General features: G+C 41.5%; 1 protein-coding gene across 5 annotated transcripts in view; it reads left to right on the forward strand.

Annotated features, from left to right (window-relative positions):
* The window catches only part of LOC122790457 (DNA repair protein SWI5 homolog), a 1,611,811-nt gene that overhangs the window by 1,014,183 nt on the left and 573,730 nt on the right, over nucleotides 1-23,898 (forward strand). For 3 of the 5 annotated variants that reach the window (XM_044058002.1, XM_044058000.1, XM_044058003.1), the window contains one exon: nucleotides 14,326-14,420. In XM_044058002.1, the coding sequence (XP_043913937.1) occupies nucleotides 14,326-14,420 (95 nt within the window). The remainder of the gene's footprint in view (nucleotides 1-14,325; nucleotides 14,421-23,898) is intronic. The other 2 variants (XM_044058001.1, XM_044058004.1) reach the window with 1 other exon arrangement.

Below are 23,898 nucleotides of genomic sequence, written 5' to 3' on the forward strand. Positions count from 1 at the left end.
GCTTGGAGAGCTTCTCCCTTTAATGGCTTCCTAAAAGTTGTATGTATATATATATATATATATATATATATATATATATATATATATATTGTCGCTCTCCAACTTTGGACACAATAGAAGACTCTTTGTTAGTTCTGTTCAAGCAGCTTTATTTTATGCTAACACATTACAATAGATGTTTACTGACTTTAACTTAAGTAACTTGTATACAAACTAAGTACTGCAATCATCCAAACTCACTCTCTGGCTGCAGTCTCAAAATGGCACTAGGAATAGCACGTGCCTGGTATATATACATGGGTGTGCTCAGTCTTGTTATGCTTTGTGAAGACACAGCACATACACTCTGATCTACAACCTTCACTCTGCACCTCATAGCTTGAAGAAGTTGTTCTCTTAATCCTGGTTCTGACACCATGTCGCCTATCTCGTCAGGATGAAACAGACGAACATTCATGGGTTCAGTTCAAACAGTTTTATTACACAAACACATCAGAAATGAGGCTTTGTAACTTAAACTTAAATAAACTCATAAACAGACTGACTACCACCCTCAGACGTTAACACTCTGGCTGTTCTCTCAGAATTGCACTGCTGCCTACACGTGCTCACCATTTATTTGCAAGTGCTACATTTGGAAATGCTTCTTAAAGGTCTATACACACGCTCTGATCTACAGACCCCATGTGGAAAATGTAAAAAAGAGATTGAGGATGGATATGGGTCCTTAAGTAAGTACTAGGCTAGCTGCCCTAGTGGACCATTGTGAGCCTAGCAAATTTCCATTTCAAAGGTAAGACTCAAACCCTGTATCAAGCTTCAATATAAGTGCATATGTATATGTGTGTGTGCGTGTGTTTACACATGTATTCCCCCCATAGTAAGAAGTTGACTAAGTCTCGTGACCATTTACAATGTACTCACCCTTAGGCTATATCCCCTTTATGTAGAAAGTCTAGGCTAGTCAGGCATTAGATGAATTTGTAGATGCCAATCCAATTACCTAAGTCTTGTTTGAAGAATGATAGTGTATCTTACGTATGGTAGTGTAAGCAGTGAGCTTAATCTGAGACTCAGGAGGTGCTGCCTGAAGAATCTGTCTAGCCATCATGTTATATGCTGTTGAAAATTTACATTTTTGGTTCTGATATTTGTGGAATAATTTAGTTGTAGAGATAACAAGATGATAACTGGGTCTGTAATGTCATGGAAGACAAGGCATAGATCTCCCCTCAAGAGTCTGTAACACACTGAATTAAAGGACAGTACTTCCATTCTCTCTTCATAGCTCAGGGTCTTTAAGCCTGTGACCTTCTTGGGTACCGCTAAGGTCTTTCTTATTGTTTTTTATATATAGTGATGTACTTACCAAAGGGACATTATATTCAATAGCTGGCATAATTAGTGCTGAATTTGAGGGAACAATGACCTGTTTAAATCTGGATGATATTATGTTGGCAGTTAGCTGACTACTGCTGTCATGTGATAAGCAAAAGAAAGGGAAATATCAATCCATGATCCAAGGTCACAACAAAAATTATCAATTTCAACAATTGGCTAAGCTTCTGGTGTCATTCAAAGGGGATCCAGTGTCTGTCAGCTTGGGATGACATGCTCGACAAGCCACACTGCTTCGCTAGAGACGGCTTGCACCTGTTACCCTTAGGCTTTCGAATACTGGCCAAGACTCTTGCCATCCCACATAGTGCCTTTTTTAGGCAAGGCTCAAAAGACAAACCCACCACCGTAAATAGCACAAGTAACAAAAAACTGAAGGTAATGCTACTCAATGCCAGAAGTCTAAACCTCAAAATGCACGTACTCGAGGCACTCCTCAGTATGGAGAAAATCAATATATGTGCAATAACAGAAACCTGGTTTAAGGCTCCAGAGAGCACCCCAGCACTAGGGCTACAACTCATACCATACATTTCGGCCACAAAACCCGGACTGAAATACAAAAGGCGGGGGAGTATCCATATTCATCAAGGATACCCACACCTCCAGGTTAGTGGCACAGCACGATGCTTCAGAGATCATCCACATGCAAATAACAATGGGCAAAACTGCTATTCAAATTACAGCTTGCTACAGATCACCCACCATCTCCCAGGACCCCCATTCCGCATTTTTGGAAACACTGGGAAACATAAAGGTCCTACCAAACACCCTGATATTGGGTGATTTCAGTTACCCAAACATTAACTGGGAGAACTACTCCAGTACTAACGCCCTTGCCCAACATTTCCTAGAATTTATAAACTCAAACACCCTGGATCAACTGGTCAACACCCCCACCAGAGGTGACAACATATTGGACCTGGTCATTACCAACATGGGCGACCGGAGTTCCACACCGGAGGTCAACCCCTCGCTGGTTAGATCTGACCATAAACTAATCACTCTGGATATCCACATTCCACCCCCACCCCCGGTCAAAGAAACCACCGTGAAAAACTTTTCAAAAGCAAACTTCATGTTACTTAAGACCGAGGTGGAAAGTTTCAAATCCCCCATGCTGAAGGAGAATGCCCAAGCTGTAAAATCCTTTACTAATGCACTCTGCGGGTACCTACAAGAATGCCTGGATCGTGCTATCTCAAGCAAAACTAAGACTCACTCCTCCAAGAAAAGGAAACGAGTCTGGTGGACCCCTGCCATAAACAAGCTATACAATAGAAGGAGGAAAGTAGCACAGAAAAGAGTAAAATCCCAAGAGGGGAAGACATCCCTGATCAGTATCAGCAAGAAACTACGATCCCTCATAAAGTCATCCAAGAGTAGCTTCAAAAGAAAAATTGCCAAGGACTCCAAAAATAACCTCAAGGCATTCTTTAGCTATGTCAAGAATCTAAGTGGCAATTCCCAAATCTGCTCGGAGTTAGTGCAGAATGACACAAAATACACTGAACCAACCGATATTGCCAACATCCTGGCAGACCGGTTTAATGCAAACTTCACCCCCAAAAGGGCCCATAACCATACCAGAAGAATGTAGTACTCCTGAAATCACAGACACTCAGGTTAAAACAGTCCTCTCCAAAGCCAAAAAACACAGCATCGATGGGATTGGACAGTGTCCCAGGCTGTGTACTACTTGAACTCAGAGATGAACTAACCACTCATCTAAACACACTGTTCAGACTCGGCCTCTACACAGGCTACGTGCCCATAAAGTGGCACACAGCAACAGTTATTTCGCTTCACAAAGGTGGAGCCACAACAGACCCTGGGAACTATCGCCCTATAAGCCTGACTAGCTTGGTCTGGATCTCATTAGCAGAGACATTGGGAGTCTCCAAACACTGGACCCTAACCAGTTTGGCTTTGTTAATGGCAGATCATACCTCCTAAACCTGGTGGACAGTTACCAAGGCTATGGATGATGGAAAGGTGGTCCACACAGCCAACCTAGACCTTGCAAAGGCCCTCAACACCATTCCCCATTCTGGTATTGTAGACAAGCTCACCATCCTGAACATAAACCCCTACATCACAAGATGCGTTGCCAACCGGCTCATGGGCAGAACCCACATGGTAACATTTGCGAGAGCTAGGTCTGACTCTAAACCGGTTACAAGTGGCGTTCCCCAGGGCTCAGTCCTACGACCCCTCCTGTTCAGCATATACTTCTCAGAGGTACAGGCAAGCACAGGAGGACTATGGCTGACCAAGGTCGCAGATGACTGCAAACTAGGCGCTATAATTGACTCACCGGCTGATACAGACATCGTCCAAAAGGGTCTCACTGAGACAGATACTTGGTGTCAAAACCATGGCCTCAAGCTAAATGCCAAAAAGTGCATAGTCATCCCCTTTGGAAAAAACAAAGTACCCACAAATTACCACATAGGTGGTAGCCCCCTAAATACAAAAGACGAAATAAGGGATCTGGGGACCCAAGTAAATAGTAATCTCTCCTTTGATAATCACATTGCCAAAGTGGTTAGAAAATCCTTCTATGTAGCCCACCTAATCACAAAAGGGTTTGCATCCAGATCAAAAGAGGTCATTGTGCCCCTCTACGCATCACTCATCAGACCCATCATAGAGTACAATGCCCCATTTGGGATGTACCTTACAAGACACCTGCAACAGCTGAAAAGACCACAGAAGTACCTCACTGGCCTCAAACAGATGCACTATGCACTGGCCTCAAACAGATGCACTATGCAGCTCAACTGAAGAAACTCCAGCTGTACTCGGTTGCATTCCACCTATTCAGAGGTGATCTCTGCCTGACATACAAGGCATGTCCAACCCAGAATTGATGGACATGTCCCACCTAAAGAAAACCATATCTCCTTGAGGCACACGCTCTAGGGATCCTAAACCTCACCACAACAATAAATAGGACGTGCTGGAGGGATAGATTCCTGTCCCAGAGACTTCCCATGCTCTGGAACACGATTCCAATCTACTTTAGGCAGAGCTCCTCTCTAACAGTCTTCAAGAGAAACTTTGACAAGTGGATGGGAAACAGGAAGTTTACCCCGGGGATCACTTCAGTGGCTCTGCTGGACAGAGGCACAGGAAATTAAACTAATGGGGTGGCGAAAGGCAACACTTTCCTACTAGGCTTATAAATGCCTTTGGGCAGATAGCCTTGTACCTACCTATGAACAAGTACATTTTGAAGTCGAGTATTGTCTATGCTGTGTAGGGAGGGAAGGGGTTGTTTGCCAAATGTGACAATAGTCGATATTTTTGCATTTAATATGCACACATTTCAACTACACTGCTTATTTATGTGGGCATGTTCTTCTACAGGGTTAGAGCATCAGAAGGGGACTTCACAATAACTCCCAGTCTGTCGTCATCTGCAAACTTAGCCAGAGGCCATGATTTTCATTCTTTAGATCAGAAAAGTAAATGTCAAAAAGGAGGGGCCCCAACACTGACCGCTGAGGGACACAACTGGTTACTCTTGTATTTACTGATGAGGCACCTGCCACTTGCAATGTGTGGGTTGTGTCTTTTAACCAATTTGATATTCATCTTATCACATAGGGATCTGTCTTTATGGCAGTACGCTTACTTACAGTGCCAACATGAGGTATGGTGTCAAACTGGCCAGATCAAGATAGCAGTGTGAACAGCATGACCACAATCAGTAGCCTGTACAATCCTCTTATACAAGTTAACCAGATTCATTTGGCAGGATCTTCCCTTGACAAAGCTAAACTGTTGTAGGTCAAGTCTAATGAGAATCTTTAATACCATTGTTTATAAGGTCATACTCTATGTTAACATCAGAGTACAGTAGTTAAAATTCTCGAGACCTGTATCATCACAGGGATGGTCTCTCCAAAGTGGTAAAGAAGCAGGATATACTAAGGTTAGTACTAGATATTCCACAAAAGGGCCTTACAGAAACAGATGCTTTGTGCCAGAGCCATGGGCTCAAGTTTAATGCCAAGAAATGTATAGTTATCCCCTTTGGGAAAAAAACATGTACCCATGAATTACCACATAGGTGGCAATACACTAAACACCGAAAGTGTGATGAGAGACTTAGCGACACAGGTGGACAGCGGAATCAACTTCGATAACCACATCGCCGCAACAGTCAGGAAATCCTTTTATGTGGCACACCTCATCACTAAGGGCTTTCCATCCAGAAAAAAGGAGGTCATTGTCCCACTGTACTCATCCCTCAGTAGACTCATTATAGAGTACAACGCCCCACTTGGAATGCATCTCACAAGACATCTGCAACAGCTGGAAAGACCACAGAAATTCCTCACTAAAAGAATCACAGACCTAAAGCAGATGCCCTATGCTGACTGTCTAAAAAGACCCTAGCTGTACTCTGTGGCATATCGTCTATTCAGAGGTGATCTCTGCTTAACATACAAGGCCATGTCAAACCCTGAGCTGCTGGACATGCTCCACTTAAAGAAATTCCAATCCCTCAGAGCCATACACTCCAGGGATCTAAACCTTGACATCACTATGAACAAAACATGCTGGAGGGATAGGTTCCTGACCCAGAGACTGCCCATACTCTGGAATAGACTGCCCATACATGTCAAGCAGAGCACCTCTTTGGCCTTCTTCAAAAGGAACCTTGATGATTGGATGGGAGATAGGATATTCATCCCTGGGATCACGTCAGTCGCCTTGCTAGACAGGGGTCCAGGGAAGTAAATATTGTGGGAAGAAATAGTCAGGGAATTGTTATGACTAGGCTTGTATAGGCCCTAGGGCCGATAGTCTAGTACCAATCTATGAACCTATACATAGAGTCACAGTTCTCAGTAATGAAAATAAACTTTCTATTGTTCCGAAAGTAGGAAAAAAAGATCCTGGTTCCCCGAGAGTCATATAAGTAGACTTCACACGGACTACATTTTTTCTTTTTTTTTTTTTTCCAAGATGGCGGCACCCTGTGAGGCAGCGGGTAGAGGAAGGCAGGTGCAATATTTGTGTAAATATCCAACATATCATCAGAAACAACAAAAACAATGAAAACTGGAAGGAAAACAGATACAGGGTTAGTTTATGGCAAAAATACTGTGCTAGATCTTCTGTTTACAGGCTTTGCAATTAGTATACTAAGCCGCTTTCTCTAGGGCTTGTGAGGTCAAAAACACTCGGAGAGCTAGGAATCTTGTCTAATCTTGATTCAGAGTGCTGTACATGATCAAATTAAAAATACACTACACCCAAAAGAAGAAGACAATGAAAAAGATGCTAAAAACCACAGAAAAGAGAAACTAGAGCTGGTATTAATGTCAGGCTGAAAGCAAACACCTACAGACCAGCACTCCCACCTGTCATGCTAGCAAACGTTCGATCCCTGGAAAACAAAATGGATTACTTAAACAGCTATAGAGAGGAGAGAAACTGTTTTATGTTTATCCTTACAGAAACGTGGCTAAATTCAAGTATCAGTGACAGCACTGTTCATATGGATGGTCTACCTTTATTTAGAGCAGACAGAAACCAGGATGGTTATTAATAGCAAATCCAGGGGAGGTGGAGTATGCATCTACATAAACAACAACTGATGCTCTAGCTGCAAGAAGGTCTCCACCTACTGCTCTGTGAACATAGAGTTCATAACAGTAAAATGCAGACCTTTTTACCTGCCAAGGGATTCTCAGCTGTTACTATCTCAGCTGTTTATATTCCTCCAAGTGCAAACACAAATGAAGCACTGGCCACACTTTACCAATAAGTCAGTGAAATGCATAACAAAAACCCTGATTGTATCTGTATCATAGCGGGTGATTTTAACCAGGCTAATCTAAAATCAGTTCTGCCTCATTACTACCCACATACAGACTTTGCCACCAGAGGTGCCAACATACTAGGTCGAGCCTACACCAATGTCAAACAGGCATTCGGGGCAAAACCCCTCCTGCACCTTGGTAACTCAGATCATCTGTTCATTATGCTGACATTAGCCTACAGACCACTGCTAATCAGGGAGAAACCATCCAGAACGTAAATAAGACTCTGGTCAGGAGGAGTAATCTCTGCACTTGAGGATTGCTTTGAATGCACAGATTAAAACATGTTCAAAGAAGCTGCCACTATAGATCAGCACACCAGCCTGGAAGAGTACACTGCGTTGGTAGTAGGCTACATATCAAAGTGTGTGGAATGTGACAATCACCAAGAGCATCACCACATGAGCCAACCATGAACCATGGCTCACAAGCAAAGTGTATGAGCTCCCGAGAGCATGCAACACTGCCTTCAAATCAGGAGATAGTCAGCCAGAATGTACCTGTGCAAGGGCATAAAAACAGCAAAAAGGTATATGGTCAGAAGATCCAGAGCTACTTCAGCGACCTCAGAGGCTCAAGGCGACTGTGGCAAGGCATACACTCCATCACAGACTACAAGCCTATGTCAGCACAGTGCGATGATATCAACTTCCTGAACAAGCTCAACACCTTCTTCAATAGGTTTGAGGAAAGAAGTAACACAACTGCATTGAAAGCCCCTTGTACACCTTGTTAACTCAGGACTGCACCGCCAAGCTTAACTCGAACTACATCATCAAGTTGCAGATGACATGACTGTCATTGGTCTCATTAGCAACGATGATGAATCCGCTTACAGGGAGGAAGTTAGTCAACTCTTCATCTGGTGCGACGACAACAATCTCTCACTAAACATGAACAAGACCAGAGAGGTCATTGTCAATTTCAGAAGAAGGCATAAAACACACTCCTCACTAACGATCCATAATGAAGTAGTGGAGAGAGTGGAAAGCACAAAATTCCTGGGGGTACATATCAGTGATAACCTAACATGGAGCATTAATACTTCTGCCATTGTAAAGAAAATACAGCAACGCCTTCATTTCCAGTGAAAGATGAGGAAAGTAAACCTCCCCTCTCCAGTCCTCACTACCTTCTACAGTGGCACCATAGAGAGAATACTGGCCAACAGTATTGCAACTTGGTACGGTAACTGCCTCACCTCAGACCAAAAGGCCCTCCAGAAAGTGTTTAGGGTAGCAAAGAAAGTCATTGGGACCATGCTCCCAGCCATCCAAGAAGTATACCTGTTGTGGTGTCTCAGCAGGGCCAACAAGATAACCAGAGACACTACCCACCATGCCCATGGACTGTTGGGGTCTATATGATATTCTCGAAAGCCGACAATGTTGAATCTGACATTGTCGATACGAGAATATTGAATGCTCAGAATCTCGAGCGTGTAAACGGAAATCTCTGTAAGGGGAGATTTCCGTTTACTGTAATGTAGTGTGGTCTCGGAGTTGGTATATTTAAGTAGCGGGGGTGTGGGGGGTGCAGCAGGGCTTGCCCCCCTGTTTAAACCAATTAGGGTACTTTTTTCTTTTTTGTCTTTTTATAAGGTCAAAGTTTGAAGACATTGACCATATGTTGTTCGATGTTTTCAACTGTCAATCTTATAATATAGACCCGGGCTGTTCACCTATTTTATCTTCTGGTAAAATACTACTGCAGTATGAGATGCAAAACAGCCAGATGCAACAAGAGTTTCTTCCCACAGGCCATTAGACTACTAAATTCACACCAACTCCACACCATGTTGAACTCTGAAAAGGCTGCTTAAAATTAAAGACAATACCTTATATTTTTTGTGCAGTAATATTTCTGTGCAATAACACCACTGAGATTCTTAAATTCATATATTTCTGCACTAATCAAAGCTGTAAAGCAACTGTGCAATAATGACTACATTAGAAAAAGTCTCCTGTATGTGCGATCAGTATGTATAGCAGAGTTTAAGAAAATAGTGTGTCATGTCAATAGTAGCTGTTGTACTGTAGAGTGTCTATATGTGGAAATGCCTCCACCTTGAGACCGAGTAATGAAATTTTGTTCAGTGATGCACAAGTTGTATAGTCTGAATGACAATGTAGTTCACTTTGACTTTGACTACAACTCCATTTTCATTCAGCCTTTTGATTAGCCAGTCCAAGTCTCCCTTGGTTTACCAGATGTACTGTAACCAGGCCAGCTCTGACAACATAGAGGTAAGAACCTGACTGCAACCCAGGTGAGCTGAATTTGGTAAACAGCTTGGGTACTCACCTGTTGGAGCTTGCATCATGTGGAGAGAGGAATGAGGAGGAGGAATCAACTCGCTTCTGCTTGGGAGGAGAGAGAGTGACGCAGATGTCTTCAGGATGTGCTCTCATGTTAGACTTCCCTGGAGAGAGTGATACAGATGCCTTTGAGATGTGCTCCCATGTTAGAGTTCCCAGCTGGAGACTCGAAACTTCATGGGAGCATTGACTGCAGGGTAGTTTTGAGGGGCTACATAAATTGCAAAAGTGAGTGAAACCCCTTGCTGATGACCATTGCACACCCAACCCTGAGCAATTTGTCAGGTATGTGTGATAAGGGATAGGGCCATAGAAAAAAAAACTCCAAGTTGTTCTTATGGTGGGGGCTCTCTTGCTTCAGTTCTACTTGCTACTCCCCCCTAGGGAACCTATCAGCCATAGATCTCATGGGGGGACAAATGAGTCAGTAAAGTAGCCAGGAGGGTGTTCTTAATGGAAGGATTTAAACAAAAATATGTTAAATCCTCAGTTTAAGTCATCAGCATATTTGGTATTCAAGACACTTGTGGTAATCAATTGCCTGTGTAAATCTTAAACAAGGTTTTCTGGAGGGAGTTATTTGCACCTGTTTTGTTCTGCTTCAGCCGTTGGCCATGTAAGTAATCATGTGTCCCCCTGTCTCCTTACTATTAGCCAGTTTGGATCCACAAAATCCATATTACCAGAATTAAATTTACAGTCATGTTAGACCTGTTTTAAAAGCGTTACTGTAATCAGTAAAAATGACATCTTACCCAAACTTCTCAATCAAAGTCTTCAGTGTTCCCCCCAGAAATGGCTACTGTACACTGTCACTGTTATACATATGCTAAGTACAGTCTGAATGTGCACAGTTTCCTACCTTTTGCTCAGTCTTTTTGCAAACTTGCTATAGTAATATAACTAATATTGACTTATTCTACTCACAACTGTAATTTTTGCATTGAACTGTAGCTCTTTGTATAGCTTTTTTGCATGCCTTGTTGTGTAATTAAAATACCACCCTTCCTTTTGTGACTTTTTGGGAGGTATGAATTAGTAGCATCATAGTATGCATTTTTTAAAACATCTTTATTGAATTATCACTTATGACATAGGCAGTCATACATTTATATAAATCAAAACAAATCATACTAACATATTTTCAGCTGCAAACATTATCCGTCATATATACTACAGCATGCTCGTCACTGATACAGTTACTACAGCATGCTTGTCGCTGGTACAGTTACTACAGCATGCTTATAACTGATGCATTTACAACAGTGTGCTTGTTACTGATACATTTACTACAGCATGCTCATCACTGGTACAGTTACTACAGCATGCTTGTCACTGGTACATTTACAACAGTGTGCTCGTTACTGATACATTTACTACATTGTGCTTGTCACTGGTACAGTTACTACAGCATGCTCATCACTGGTACAGTTACTACAGCATGCTTGTCACTGGCACAGTTACTACAGCATGCTTGTCACTGGTACAGTTACTACAGCATGCTTGTCACTGGTACATTTACAACAGTGTGCTTGTTACTGATACATTTACTACATTGTGCTTGTCACTGGTACAGTTACTACAGCATGCTTGTTACTGGTATAGTTACTACAGCATGCTCGTCACTGGTACAGTTACTACATCATGCTCGTCACTGGTACAGTTACTACATCGTGCTCGTCACTGGTACAGTTACTACATTGTGCTCATCACTGGTACAGTTACTACATCATGCTTGTCACTGGTACAGTTACTATATCGTGCTCGTCACTGGTACAGTTACTACATCGTGCTCATCACTGGTGTACAGTTGCTACATCGTGCTCATCACTGGTACAGTTACTACATTGTGCTCATCACTGGTACAGTTACTACATCGTGCTCGTCACTGGTACAGTTACTACATCATGCTCGTCACTGGTACAGTTACTACAGCATGCTCGTCACTGGTACATTTACTACATCGTGCTTGTCACTGGTACAGTTACTACATCGTGCTCGTCACTGGTACAGTTACTACAGCATGCTCGTCACTGGTACAGTTGCTACATCATGCTCGTCACTGGTACAGTTACTATATTGTGCTCATCACTGGTGTACAGTTACTACATCGTGCTCTTCACTGGTACAATCTGAATGTGCACAGTTTCCTACCTTTTGCTCAGTCTTTTTGCAAACTTGCTATAGTAATATAACTAATATTGACTTGTTCTACTCACAACTGTAATTTTTGCATTGAACTGTAGCTCTTTGCATAGCTTTTTTGCATGCCTTGTTGTGTAATTAAAATATCACCCTTCCTTTTGTGACTTTTTGGGAGGTATGAATTAGTAGCATCATAGTATGCATTTTTTTAAAACATCTTTATTGAATTATCACTTATGACATAGGCAGTCATACATTTATATAAATCAAAACAAATCATACTAAAATATTTTCAGCTGCAAACATTATCCATCATATATACTGCAGCATGCTTGTCATTGATACAGTTACTACAGCATGCTTGTCGCTGGTACAGTTACTACAACATGCTTTTAACTGATGCATTTACAACAGTGTGCTTGTTACTGATACATCTACTACAGAATGCTTTTCACTGGCACAGTTACTACATCGTGCTTGTCACTGGTACAGTTACTACAGCATGCTCATCACTGGTACAGTTACTACAGCATGCTTGTCACTGGTACATTTACAACAGTGTGCTCGTTACTGATACATTTACTACTTTGTGCTTGTCACTGGTACAGTTACTACAGCATGCTTGTTACTGGTATAGTTACTACAGCATGCTCGTCACTGGTACAGTTACCACATCATGCTTGTCACTGGTACAGTTACTACATTGTGCTCATCACTGGTACAGTTACTACATCATGCTTGTCACTGGTACAGTTACTACATCGTGCTTGTCACTGGTACAGTTACTACATCGTGCTCGTCACTGGTACAGTTACTACATCGTGCTCGTCACTGGTACAGTTACTACATTGTGCTTGTCACTGGTACAGTTACTACAGCATGCTTGTTACTGGTATAGTTACTACAGCATGCTCGTCACTGGTACAGTTACTACATCATGCTCGTCACTGGTACAGTTACTACATCGTGCTCGTCACTGGTACAGTTACTACATCATGCTCATCACTGGTACAGTTACTACAGCATGCTTGTCACTGGTACATTTACTACATCGTGCTTGTCACTGGTACAGTTACTACATCGTGCTCATCACTGGTACAGTTACTACAGCATGCTCGTCACTGGTACAGTTGCTACATCATGCTCGTCACTGGTACAGTTACTATATTGTGCTCATCACTGGTGTACAGTTACTACATCGTGCTCTTCACTGGTACAGTTACTACAGCATGCTCGTCACTGGTACAGTTGCTACATCGTGCTTGTCACTGGTACAGTTACTAAATTGTGCTCGTCACTGGTACAGTTACTACATCGTGCTTGTCACTGGTACAGTTGCTACATCGTGCTCATCACTGGTACAGTTATTACATCGTGCTCATCACTGGTGTACAGTTACTACATCGTGCTCGTCACTGGTACAGTTACTACATCGTGCTCGTCACTGGTACAGTTGCTACATCATGCTCGTCACTGGTACAGTTACTACATCATGCTCTTCACTGGTACAGTTACTATATTGTGCTCGTCACTGGTACAGTTACTACATCCAGATCGTCACTGGTAAAGTTACTACATCGTGCTCATCACTGGTACAGTTACTACATCATGCTCGTCACTGGTACAGATATTACAGCATGCTCGTCACTGGTACAATTACTACATTGTGCTCATCACAGTTGCTACATCATATTCGTCACTGGTACAGTTGCTACATCATACTCGTCACTGGTACAGTTGCTACATCATGCTCATCACTGGTACAGTTACATATATTGAGCTCATCACTGGTGTACAGTTACTACATCGTGCTCGTCACTGGTACAGTTACTACAGCATGCTTGTCACTGGTACAGTTGCTACATCGTGCTCGTCACTGGTACAGTTACTACATCGTGCTTGTCACTGGTACAGTTGCTACATCGTGCTCATCACTGGTACAGTTACTACATCGTGCTCATCACTGGTGTATAGTTACTACATCGTGCTCTTCACTGGTACAGTTACTACAGCATGCTTGTCACTGGTACATTTACTACATCGTGCTTGTCACTGGTACAGTTACTACATCGTGCTAGTCACTGGTACAGTTACTACAGCATGCTCGTCACTGGTACTGTTGCTACATCGTTCTCGTCACTGGTACAGTTTCTACATCGTGCTCGTCATTGGTACAGTTACTACATCATGCTTGTTACTGGTACAGTTACTACATCGTGCTCATCACTGGTACAGTTACTACATCGTGCTCGTCACTGGTGTACAGTTACTACATCGTGCTCGTCACTGATACAGTTACTACATCGTGCTCATCACTGGTACAGTTACTACATCGTGCTCGTCACTGGTGTACAGTTACTACATCGTGCTCGTCACTGGTACAGATACTACAGCATGCTCGTCACTGGTACAGTTACTACATTATGCTCATCACAGTTGCTACATCATGCTTGTCACTGGTACAGTTACTACAGCATGCTTGTCACTGGTACATGTACTACAGCATGGTTATGTCTGATACATTTACTACAGCATGTGTGTTACTGGTACAGTTCCTAAAACACGCTTGTTACTAATATACTTTTCCAGGTCATGGAGCATAATGTATCATACTTTTATTTCAGTGGCTATAATCCTGAGGAGTTGGACAGACACATTTCTCTTCTTCATGAGTACAATGACATCAAGGATGTGGGACAGTTGCTACTTGGTAAGCTAGGTAAGAAGCTATAATTACTTTTCTGTTTCTTATTTCTATGTTTTTCTTAATATTATTCTTAGTATTTGAGGAGCAAGCTTGGTGCCCACATTGCCAGTGTTAAGTTGTAAATATTCAGGAGTGGCTTAGTATTCTGCAAAGGTGGCTTCTGCTTCCCCTTATGTTTGTAATTTTCATTGGCAGGACATGAATGAGCAGCCAAGATGTGTATTCCAGTTTCAGGATATGAAAGTAGAACCTTTTTTGCAGATTATGTCAAGTTAGACTCTGCTCTAATTTCCAACATGCACTGGGCAGATTTACTGCTGTGGCTGGGATGAAATCTAGCACCTTAAATCAGAGGTGACATTCCTTTTCGGACAAGAGTGGATTGCTTTCACTAGGTGAAGAAGGAGCAGCTGGAAAGATTGTTTTATTTTACTGCAAGTGCTTTGGGATCCCACAAGATGTACTGGAAATTTCCATTGGGAAAAGGGAAGTTCTATCTTCTCTGCCCAACAAGTTACCAACATATGGTCCTCATCAGGGCAAGTAGTTTAGCAAAAGGAATAGTTACCAGTATAAAATGAAGGTGGGTAAACTGATTCCCAGTGTGTGTGTGTGACAGGCTGAATACTTGATTTTTGAAGTACTGATTTTTTTTCTTGTTTCCTTGTAGTCAGCTTTCCCTTATGAGTGTTACTTAGTTGGGGTCTATATCAGCATTTTGAAAATGTAATAGGTCGAATCACTAAATGTCGAACTGAAATGATCGACCTATTACATTTTCGAATGCCGATACCAAAAAAAAGCCCCACTAAAGGGTGTACCTGCACCCCCGCACCCTCGCTACTTAAATATACCAACTCCGAGACCCCACTACATTGAAGTAAACGGAAATCTCCCTTATGGAGATTTTTCTGCAGTTTCGGCATTCTCGATGTGACAGTATCGCATTCGATATTGTCAGCGTACGAGATGCTGATAGGGACCCACTTAGTAGTTGTGGTTGGCTTTCCCTATATCCTTGGCAATCATGTTTATATTTAACGCTTATTTTGTCTGGGTTTGATCTTTTTCATATTGACAGCAATCCTTTTTATGGTTTCTGTAGGTTTAATTTCTCCACATGCTTAGGTTGTTTACAGACCTTGATAGAATGGACCCCATTAATAAGTCAGGACATAATTAAATGTTATCAGATCAGTATTGATTGCTTCAGTTTTTGCTATTAGCCAAGTTCATTCTCTACAGTATGCACAGAATTGCCTTCTCCTGCATATTTAAGTATGATTGTAATGTCTTTATTAGTCCTGTTGTTCCTACTGTAGCTGTCTGCTGTCTTTCTTGAACATTGCTCTTGTTTCTGCTTGTAAATCTTGTTATTTTAAGAATTTGTCCCTCTTGCTACATAAGGCACTATAATTGCTGAGTGTAATGATTTCAGTGATTAACACTACTTTTGTCTTTTTTTTTCTTTGACTACTATATCTGTTTTCCTTGCATCTATTTTTCAACTGTTGGTATCAGGTTGTGATTTCAACATCATCATTGTCAATAATGCTTAGTAGATCATGTTTTTAGTGCTTCTTGGGTACTTCTGTGTTGTAATGTTTGCTCAATCCCCAGTGCTTCTTGGGTACTTCTGTGCTGTAATGTTTGCTCAATCCCCAGTGCTTCTTGGGTACTTCTGTGTTGTAATGTTTGCTCAATCCCCAGTGCTTCTTGGGTACTTCTGTGTTGTAATGTTTGCTCAATCCCCAGTGCTTCTTGGGTACTTCCGTGTTGTAATGTTTGCTCAATCCCCAGTGCTTCTTGGGTACTTCTGTGTTGTAATGTTTGCTCAATCCCCAGTGCTTCTTGGGTACTTCTGTGTTGTAATGTTTGCTCAATCCCCAGTGCTTCTTGGGTACTTCTGTGTTGTAATGTTTGCTCAATCCCCAGTGCTTCTTGGGTACTTCTGTGTTGTAATGTTTGCTCAATCCCCAGTGCTTCTTGGGTACTTCTGTGCTGTAATGTTTGCTCAATCCCCAGTGCTTCTTGGGTACTTCTGTGTTGTAATGTTTGCTCAATCCCCAGTGCTTCTTGGGTACTTCTGTGCTGTAATGTTTGCTCAATCCCCAGTGCTTCTTGGGTACTTCTGTGTTGTAATGTTTGCTCAATCCCCAGTGCCTCTTGGGTACTTCTGTGCTGTAATGTTTGCTCAATCCCCAGTGCTTCTTGGGTACTTCTGTGCTGTAATGTTTGCTCAATCCCCAGTGCTTCTTGGGTACTTCTGTGCTGTAATGTTTGCTCAATCCCCAGTGCTTCTTGGGTACTTCTGTGCTGTAATGTTTGCTCAATCCCCAGTGCTTCTTGGATACTTCTGTGCTGTAATGTTTGCTCAATCCCCAGTGCTTCTTGGGTACTTCTGTGTTGTAATGTTTGCTCAATCCCCAGTGCTTCTTGGGTACTTCTGTGTTGTAATGTTTGCTCAATCCCCAGTGCTTCTTGGGTACTTCTGTGTTGTAATGTTTCCTCAATCCCCAGTGCTTCTTGGGTACTTCTGTGCTGTAATGTTTGCTCAATCCCCAGTGCTTCTTGGGTGCTTCTGTGTTGTAATGTTTGCTCAATCCCCAGTGCTTCTTGGATACTTCTGTGTTGTAATGTTTGCTCAATCCCCAGTGCTTCTTGGGTACTTCTGTGTTGTAATGTTTGCTCAATCCCCAGTGCTTCTTGGGTACTTATGTGCTGTAATGTTTGCTCAATCCCCAGTGCTTCTTGGGTACTTCTGTGTTGTAATGTTTGCACAATCCCCAGTGCTTCTTGGGTACTTCTGTGTTGTAATGTTTGCTCAATCCCCAGTGCTTCTTGGGTACTTCTGTGTTGTAATGTTTGCTCAATCCCCAGTGCTTCTTGGGTACTTCTGTGTTGTAATGTTTGCTCAATCCCCAGTGCTTCTTGGGTACTTCTGTGTTGTAATGTTTGCTCAATCCCCAGTGCAGCAATCTTGTGACATTATTGTGCCTATCAGTATAGAGACCCCATCACACCCAGCAATGAGATGTGTAACTGTTTCTAGTTCTGTTTTACAAACCCTGTATTTGTCTGTTTTTTCCCAACCTTTCCAATGGATTTTTTAAACCGTACATGGTCCATTATCCTAGGATGCCAGTATTAGCCTTTCATGTTTTGATTTCACTTCATCTCTCCTTAACCATTCTTCTGTCAAATCTTGGTGAACATGAGTTTGCTCCAGATGTTTCATGTGCTTGCCAATATATTTATGAATTTTGCAATTTTCTTTCCTTTTCTTGTGATCTTTTTGTTTTGTTTCATTTTTTGACACTTACTGTCTGATTTTTATCTACTTCTGGTTTAATTTCTGTTGACACTTTGTCCCGAAATGCTTCTGCCAAACTAAGCAAAGATGTCATCTTAGAGCTCTTCCCTTCATCCTTTAGAACTAACTTTTACTGTGTTTGGATTTGTTGAGGTCAGCAGATATGTATATAATCCTACAACTTCAGATCTATAAATGTATTCAGTTTTGAGGAGGGTCGTACTTCAGAGTGAAGGATATATAATTGTGGTATACTCTGTTTATGTATTGTTTGTACGATGAGGCATTTTCTTGTTTTCTAGTTCAACTGATTCAATACTTTTGGAACCAGTCTATCACACCAGAGTTGTAAGTTAGAACATGAACAGCAAATTGATTTATAGCTTGGCCTTTATTCCTAAACATCAAAGCAGTTTTCAATACTAGCTTTATTCTTCTGAAGTATTGGTTACCAAGCAATGCTCTCATTTGATCATGTTTTATTGCCAACACATATATCACCTATATCCCAAATATTTTTACATTCCCTCCAGCTCATGTTCTTCATATCGCATTCCTGTCCCAGGCTAATATTTTCTTGGTGTTGCAGTTTTCCTCTTTTAAATGATTTAGTACATTTATCAAGATTAAATGGCATTTATTTATTTATTCATACATGTATTTATTTATGTGTGTTTATCAGTTGTATACTGAGTTAGTCCCACTAGGCTAGTGACCTCTTTTCAGAGGACATAGGGTGGTGTTTTTTACTACTAAGGGAAATTGTTCAGAGCATCATGGAACTTCCTCTACTTTTCTGTATCAGCTTAGAAAGTTTTAACCATTTGCAGTAATACTTTCAGATACTCATCTGATGAAATATACAGCTTAAGATCCTCCACAAAAAAGTGAGATGTGATTTATTTAAACAGGGCTGGTTTCTGGGAGTTAAATTGCAACCATAGCTTATCTGTTAAGTAAACAGCTTAATGGGTTAAGGGCAAAACAAAGCAGCGGTGACAAAGAATCACCTTGGATTTCCCCCTTTGAATTTTTGTCCCTTGGATAATACTTTGCCATTTGTCATGGCATAACTGCAAAGTAGTTCAGCACTGTTTCATAATCACTGCAGTATCATTGTAGGGTGTATCTTGTACATCTGTAACTTTCAATTGTCCATGAACGTCAGATGCTGTTGAAATATTTTTTTCTTTTTGGCAACCTATTCATGCCATGCTTAGATTCTGTCTTTTTATAACTCCCTTTATGGCTTTAACAATTGATGATTCTTTGTTCCGTATGACTTTCTTTTATTACCTTTTTCTTGTGTTGTCTTGATTGATTTTTTCTAGATGGCTATAGACTCTGGTGCATTAATTCCAGTGTGCAATGTATATATTGTCAGAAGGCAGGTTATTGGTCTATTGCTCTTAGGATGGCTTGCAGGTTTACTCCTAAGGAAGACTATATTTTTCCTATTGTTAACCATGTTGGTGTCTGTTTGGGATGAGCATATATGTCATTCTTACTCAGGGCTAAATCTTTGCTTAAAGTTGTTAATACCTATAGCCAAAAGTTAGATACTGCATCTAAGCCTGTCATTTTCCAGTTAGCAGCTTTTATTAATTTTGTCCGTGTCTCTGGCTTTTTCTTCATCCCATTTCACATCCTGTGTACATAAGAGCTCCTTGTTGTTCCTTTTAATTCTTCTATTCCTTCGGCATCTTTGTTGTGCTATACAGGGTCTTCGTAAATATTGCCCCAGAATGTATTTATTTCTTCTTGTTTTGGTGGAATTTCTATTCTTATTGCTTTGTTCAGTTCTCTATAAAACCTTTTCGGATCGTGAGGGAATTGCCTCTTTTGTACTTTTCTTTAATGTTTATCTGCATAGCTTCTAACATTTTTTGTTGATATTTTAAAATTGTTGTTGTAAATTGCGGATGGTAAATATCATAATATTAAAATTAAGGCGGATATAATGTTTCTTAGTGTTTGCATGACAGCCTGAATACTTGATTTTTGAAATACTGCATTTTTTTCTTGTTTTTCGTGTAGTCATCTTTCACTATGATATGGTTGACTTTCCCTGCATTTTTGGCATTCATTGGTTGGCTTTCCCTGCATCTTTGGCATTCATAGTTTTAGCCTTTTATTTTTGTGTTGGTTTGATTTTTATATTGACAGCAATCCTTTTTCATGAGTTCCCTCTCAGAAGAATCCTGTGTCCTGTAAATCAGCTTGGGGATGCCTCATTTAGAAAGGACACTGGGGTATACATCTGATTCGTACAAGGGGAAAGTCTTATTTCTTGTCCCAATTAAACAGTAGGACAGCATTTGTCTCTTAAATGTAACAACTGACATTCTGTGAATAAAAACCTAACTGGTAGGTATGTATCTCTTCACTGGAACCTGTCCTTAATGTCTTGGTGCAATCAGTGAATGTTTGGATGCATCAGAATCAGTGAGTGTCCCACTTTCGGATACCATTTTGATGGTCAGTGGATGGGAAGATAATTAAGTTGTCACAAAATCAAAAAAGTGCCTGTGTATAATAACTCAGTTAATGTCTTTCACAGTGAGCATGCCCAAAGGTGATTACAGCTCTAACTCCAGCAGGAGCTAAAGTATAGAGAGTAAGTTTCCAATCCAATTGTGTCAGTAAGTCCATCCTCATCTTGGATGTGCAATTCACCCTATATCACCCCCACCACCTTTTCTGTTAGCAGTTCCTTGTATACTTCCCCTACCACTAACCTACACAATTCCATACAGGCTGCAGGACTCTGCACAGGTCAGTTTAGCTGGTCAGTAAATGTCATTGATTTTATAGGTTCATAGGTTCATACTAGGCTATCTGCCATAGGGCATTTATAAGCCTAGCCAGAATGTGTTTGGCTTTCGCCACCCATTTTAAATTTATTTTGCTATGCCCTTTTTTGAGGTTAGTATACTGTGCCTCTGTCTAACAGTGACACAGAAGTGATACCCGGGGTAAACCTACGATCTCCCATCCACTCATCAAGATTCCTCTTGAAGAGAGTCAATGAGGGACTCTGCCTAACCTGGACTGGGATTTTATTCCAGAGTGAAGGGAGCCTCTGGGTTATGAATCTGTCCCTCCAGCATGTCCTATTTATTTCAGTGCTGAGGTTCAAGTCTCTCGAGCATAGCTCGATGGGATTTGGATTTTCTGAGGTGCAGCAAGTCCATTAATTCTGGGTTGGACATGGCTTTATACGTCAGGCACAGATAGCCTCTGAACAGGCGGTATGCCACTGAGTAGAGCTGGAGTTTCTTTAACCGGGCAGCATATGGCATCTGTTTGAGCCCTTTGATCCTCTTGGTGAGGTACTTTTGGGGTCTTTCCAGTTGCTGCAGGTGTTTGGTAAGGTACATCCCAAAAGGGGCATTGTACTCAATTATGGGCCTGATGAGGGATGAGTAAAGAGGCACGATGACCTCCCCTGATCTAGATGTGAATCCCTTCATGATTAGGTGGGCTATATAAAATGTTTTTCTAACTACTTTGGCCACGTGGTTGTCAAATGAGAAATTGCTATCAACTTGGGTCCTCAGGTCCCTAATTGCTTCTTCTGTACTTAATGGATTACCACCTATGTAGTAATTTGTGGGCACTTTGTTTTTGCCAAAGGGGATGACTATACACTTTTTGACATTTAGCTTGAGGCCATGGCTCTGGCACCAGTTGTCTGTTTCTATGAGGCCCTTTTGGAGGATGCTTGTGTCGGCTGGAGAGTCGATTATGGCGCCTAGTTTGCAGTCATCTGCAAACCTGGTCAGCCACAGTCCTTCCGTGTTGGCCTGTACCTCCGAGAAATATATACCGAACAAGAGACGTCCCAGGACTGAGCCTTGTGGGACACCACTTGTAACTGGTTTGGAGTCTGACATGGCTCCAGCAATTCTAACCGTGTGGGTTCTGTCCTTGAGCCAGTTTGCAATCCATCTAGTGACATAGAGGTTTATATTTAAGCTGGTGAGCTTATCTATAATGCCCGAGTTGGATATTGTATCAAAGGCTTTTGCGAGGTCCAGGTAGGCTGTGTGGACCACCTTCCCCTCGTCAATGGCCTTGGTGACTGTTTCAAAGAAATCAACCAGGTTTAAGAGGCAGGCTCTGCCCTTAACAAAGCCGAACTGGGTAGGATCCAGTGTCTGTAGGTCCCCAATATCTTTATTTATGAGGTCCATGATGATCCTTTCCATAGCTTTGCAGACCAAGCTAGTCAGGCTTATGGGGCGATAGTTTACAGGATCTGTTGAGGCACCACCTTTATGGAGAGGGACCACTGTTGCTGTATGCCACTCTTTGGGCACATATCCTGTAGTAAGGCTGAGATTGAACAGTAGTTTTATGTTTGGGTTTAGCTCTTCTTGGAGTTCATGTAGGACGCAGCCTGGGACACCGTCTGGTCCCATTGATGCTGTGTTTTTTGCTTTGGAGAGGGCGGCTCTTACCTGAGCATCTGAGATGTCGGGGGCAGCACTCTGCTGGGATAGATATTTGCCCTTTTGGTGGGGAGGGGGGAGAAGTTTGCGCTGAACCTGTCAGCTAGGATTTTGGCAGTGTCTGTGGGTTCGGTGTATTTTTTGTCATTTTGGACTAATTCTGAGCATATCTGGGAATTACCACCCAGGTTCCTAACATAACTAAAGAAAGCCTTGTGATTATCCTTAGTGTCCTGTGCAATTTTTCTCTCGAAGCTGTCCTTAGACAATTTTATGAGTGCCCGTAGTTTTTTGCTAATACTGATCAGTGATGCCTTCCCTTTTTGGGATTTTGCTCTATCATGTAGTAGCTTCCTCCTTCTATTGTATAGTTTGTTTATGGCTGTATGTATGGCTGTTATGTGTACATCATATTGCTGGATTTTACCGTGGTGTAGCTTGTTATTTCTTGTAATAACTATTAGGAGAATACTGGAATTGTTTTGAAATTGAGTTGTTTATTTTTGCTGAGATATGTTGTGAATAGCTACATTAATTAATTCACGCAAAAGTGAATTAATAGAATTAATCTAAACAATATTTGTCTTGATGTCTGTGTGTGGCAATATTACATTTAGAACGTCACCTTCATCTCAGAAAGGTAAGTAGTTGTAAAGTGACTATACAACTTGGCAGGTTTACAACTAAGAGTCTTTAGATAGTGTTGCTTCATTGCATCTGTTTATATGCTGTGATAGATTATAGTTCAGATTTGCAGAGAAATAATTCATTGACTAACCTGCAGTAATAGGACCAATTTCCACTGTAAGATAACAGTCACCCTGCTACCTCTATTTTTCAGTATACAATCATGATTCTTATCAGCTTGCCTGCATCAGATCTCTCTATGCTATAATTTGAAACCACACATCCGCAGCAGAAAGGAAGTTAAATAATTTAACTCCCTACACCTCCCATATCCTGGTCAACCAGTACTAAAACAGAAACAATCCACGTTTATCATATGTGAGAAAAAATATTTTTGTGGGAAAGCTTATTCTTGGAATAAGTGCCCTATAAAAAGTAATCATAAGACATCAAGCATAAATGTCTGCTTTGTAGTTTTAAGTACAGGCACAGAGTCCTGTATGTTTACGTCCAGAATTCCTTGCCTAAGTCCTTCCACATCCCCTACAGGCATCCATGCCCCCCCCCCCCCAGTAAACTAAGATAATAACACAGTTTAGCAATTTCCGCAGGTTGCAGACAGAAATATACTCTTTTTATGTTTTTGTAAAGCATTGTCTTTTTATTTTAAATACATTTTAAAGACAGACAAAACTTGTATAGCAGTTACCAGTGTGAAAAGTCAGATGTTCTTCGTGTTTCACTGTTGCGGTTATCACATTTGGGTTATCCCTGCCAGGGTAGCCCTTGGCCAGCCTGAATACCAGAGACTTAGTATTTCTGCGTCGGTTGCTGTCGCTTGAGGACTGAGATCAGGTCGCCAGTGGTATAAAGGAAGGCAGCCGACAACATTACATCAGTCTTTCTTGTCATGGAGCCCAAAGCAGAAGCAGTTCGCACGAGTGCCAGTCGGCCACTACCTGAGTTTTCGTTTCCGAACTGAAGTTGAAGTCTTCTTAGTACCCCATTGGGGATCCCTTTTTCTTGCACTAACCGATGTCAGAAAAAGTTAATAATTGTCTCGCCTGTGGAAAGCAAATACCACACCGAGACTTCC

This window comes from Protopterus annectens, chromosome 16.part0, assembly GCF_019279795.1.
Source record: "Protopterus annectens isolate FY-2018-M chromosome 16.part0, PAN1.0, whole genome shotgun sequence".
Lineage (NCBI taxonomy): Eukaryota > Metazoa > Chordata > Ceratodontiformes > Protopteridae > Protopterus > Protopterus annectens.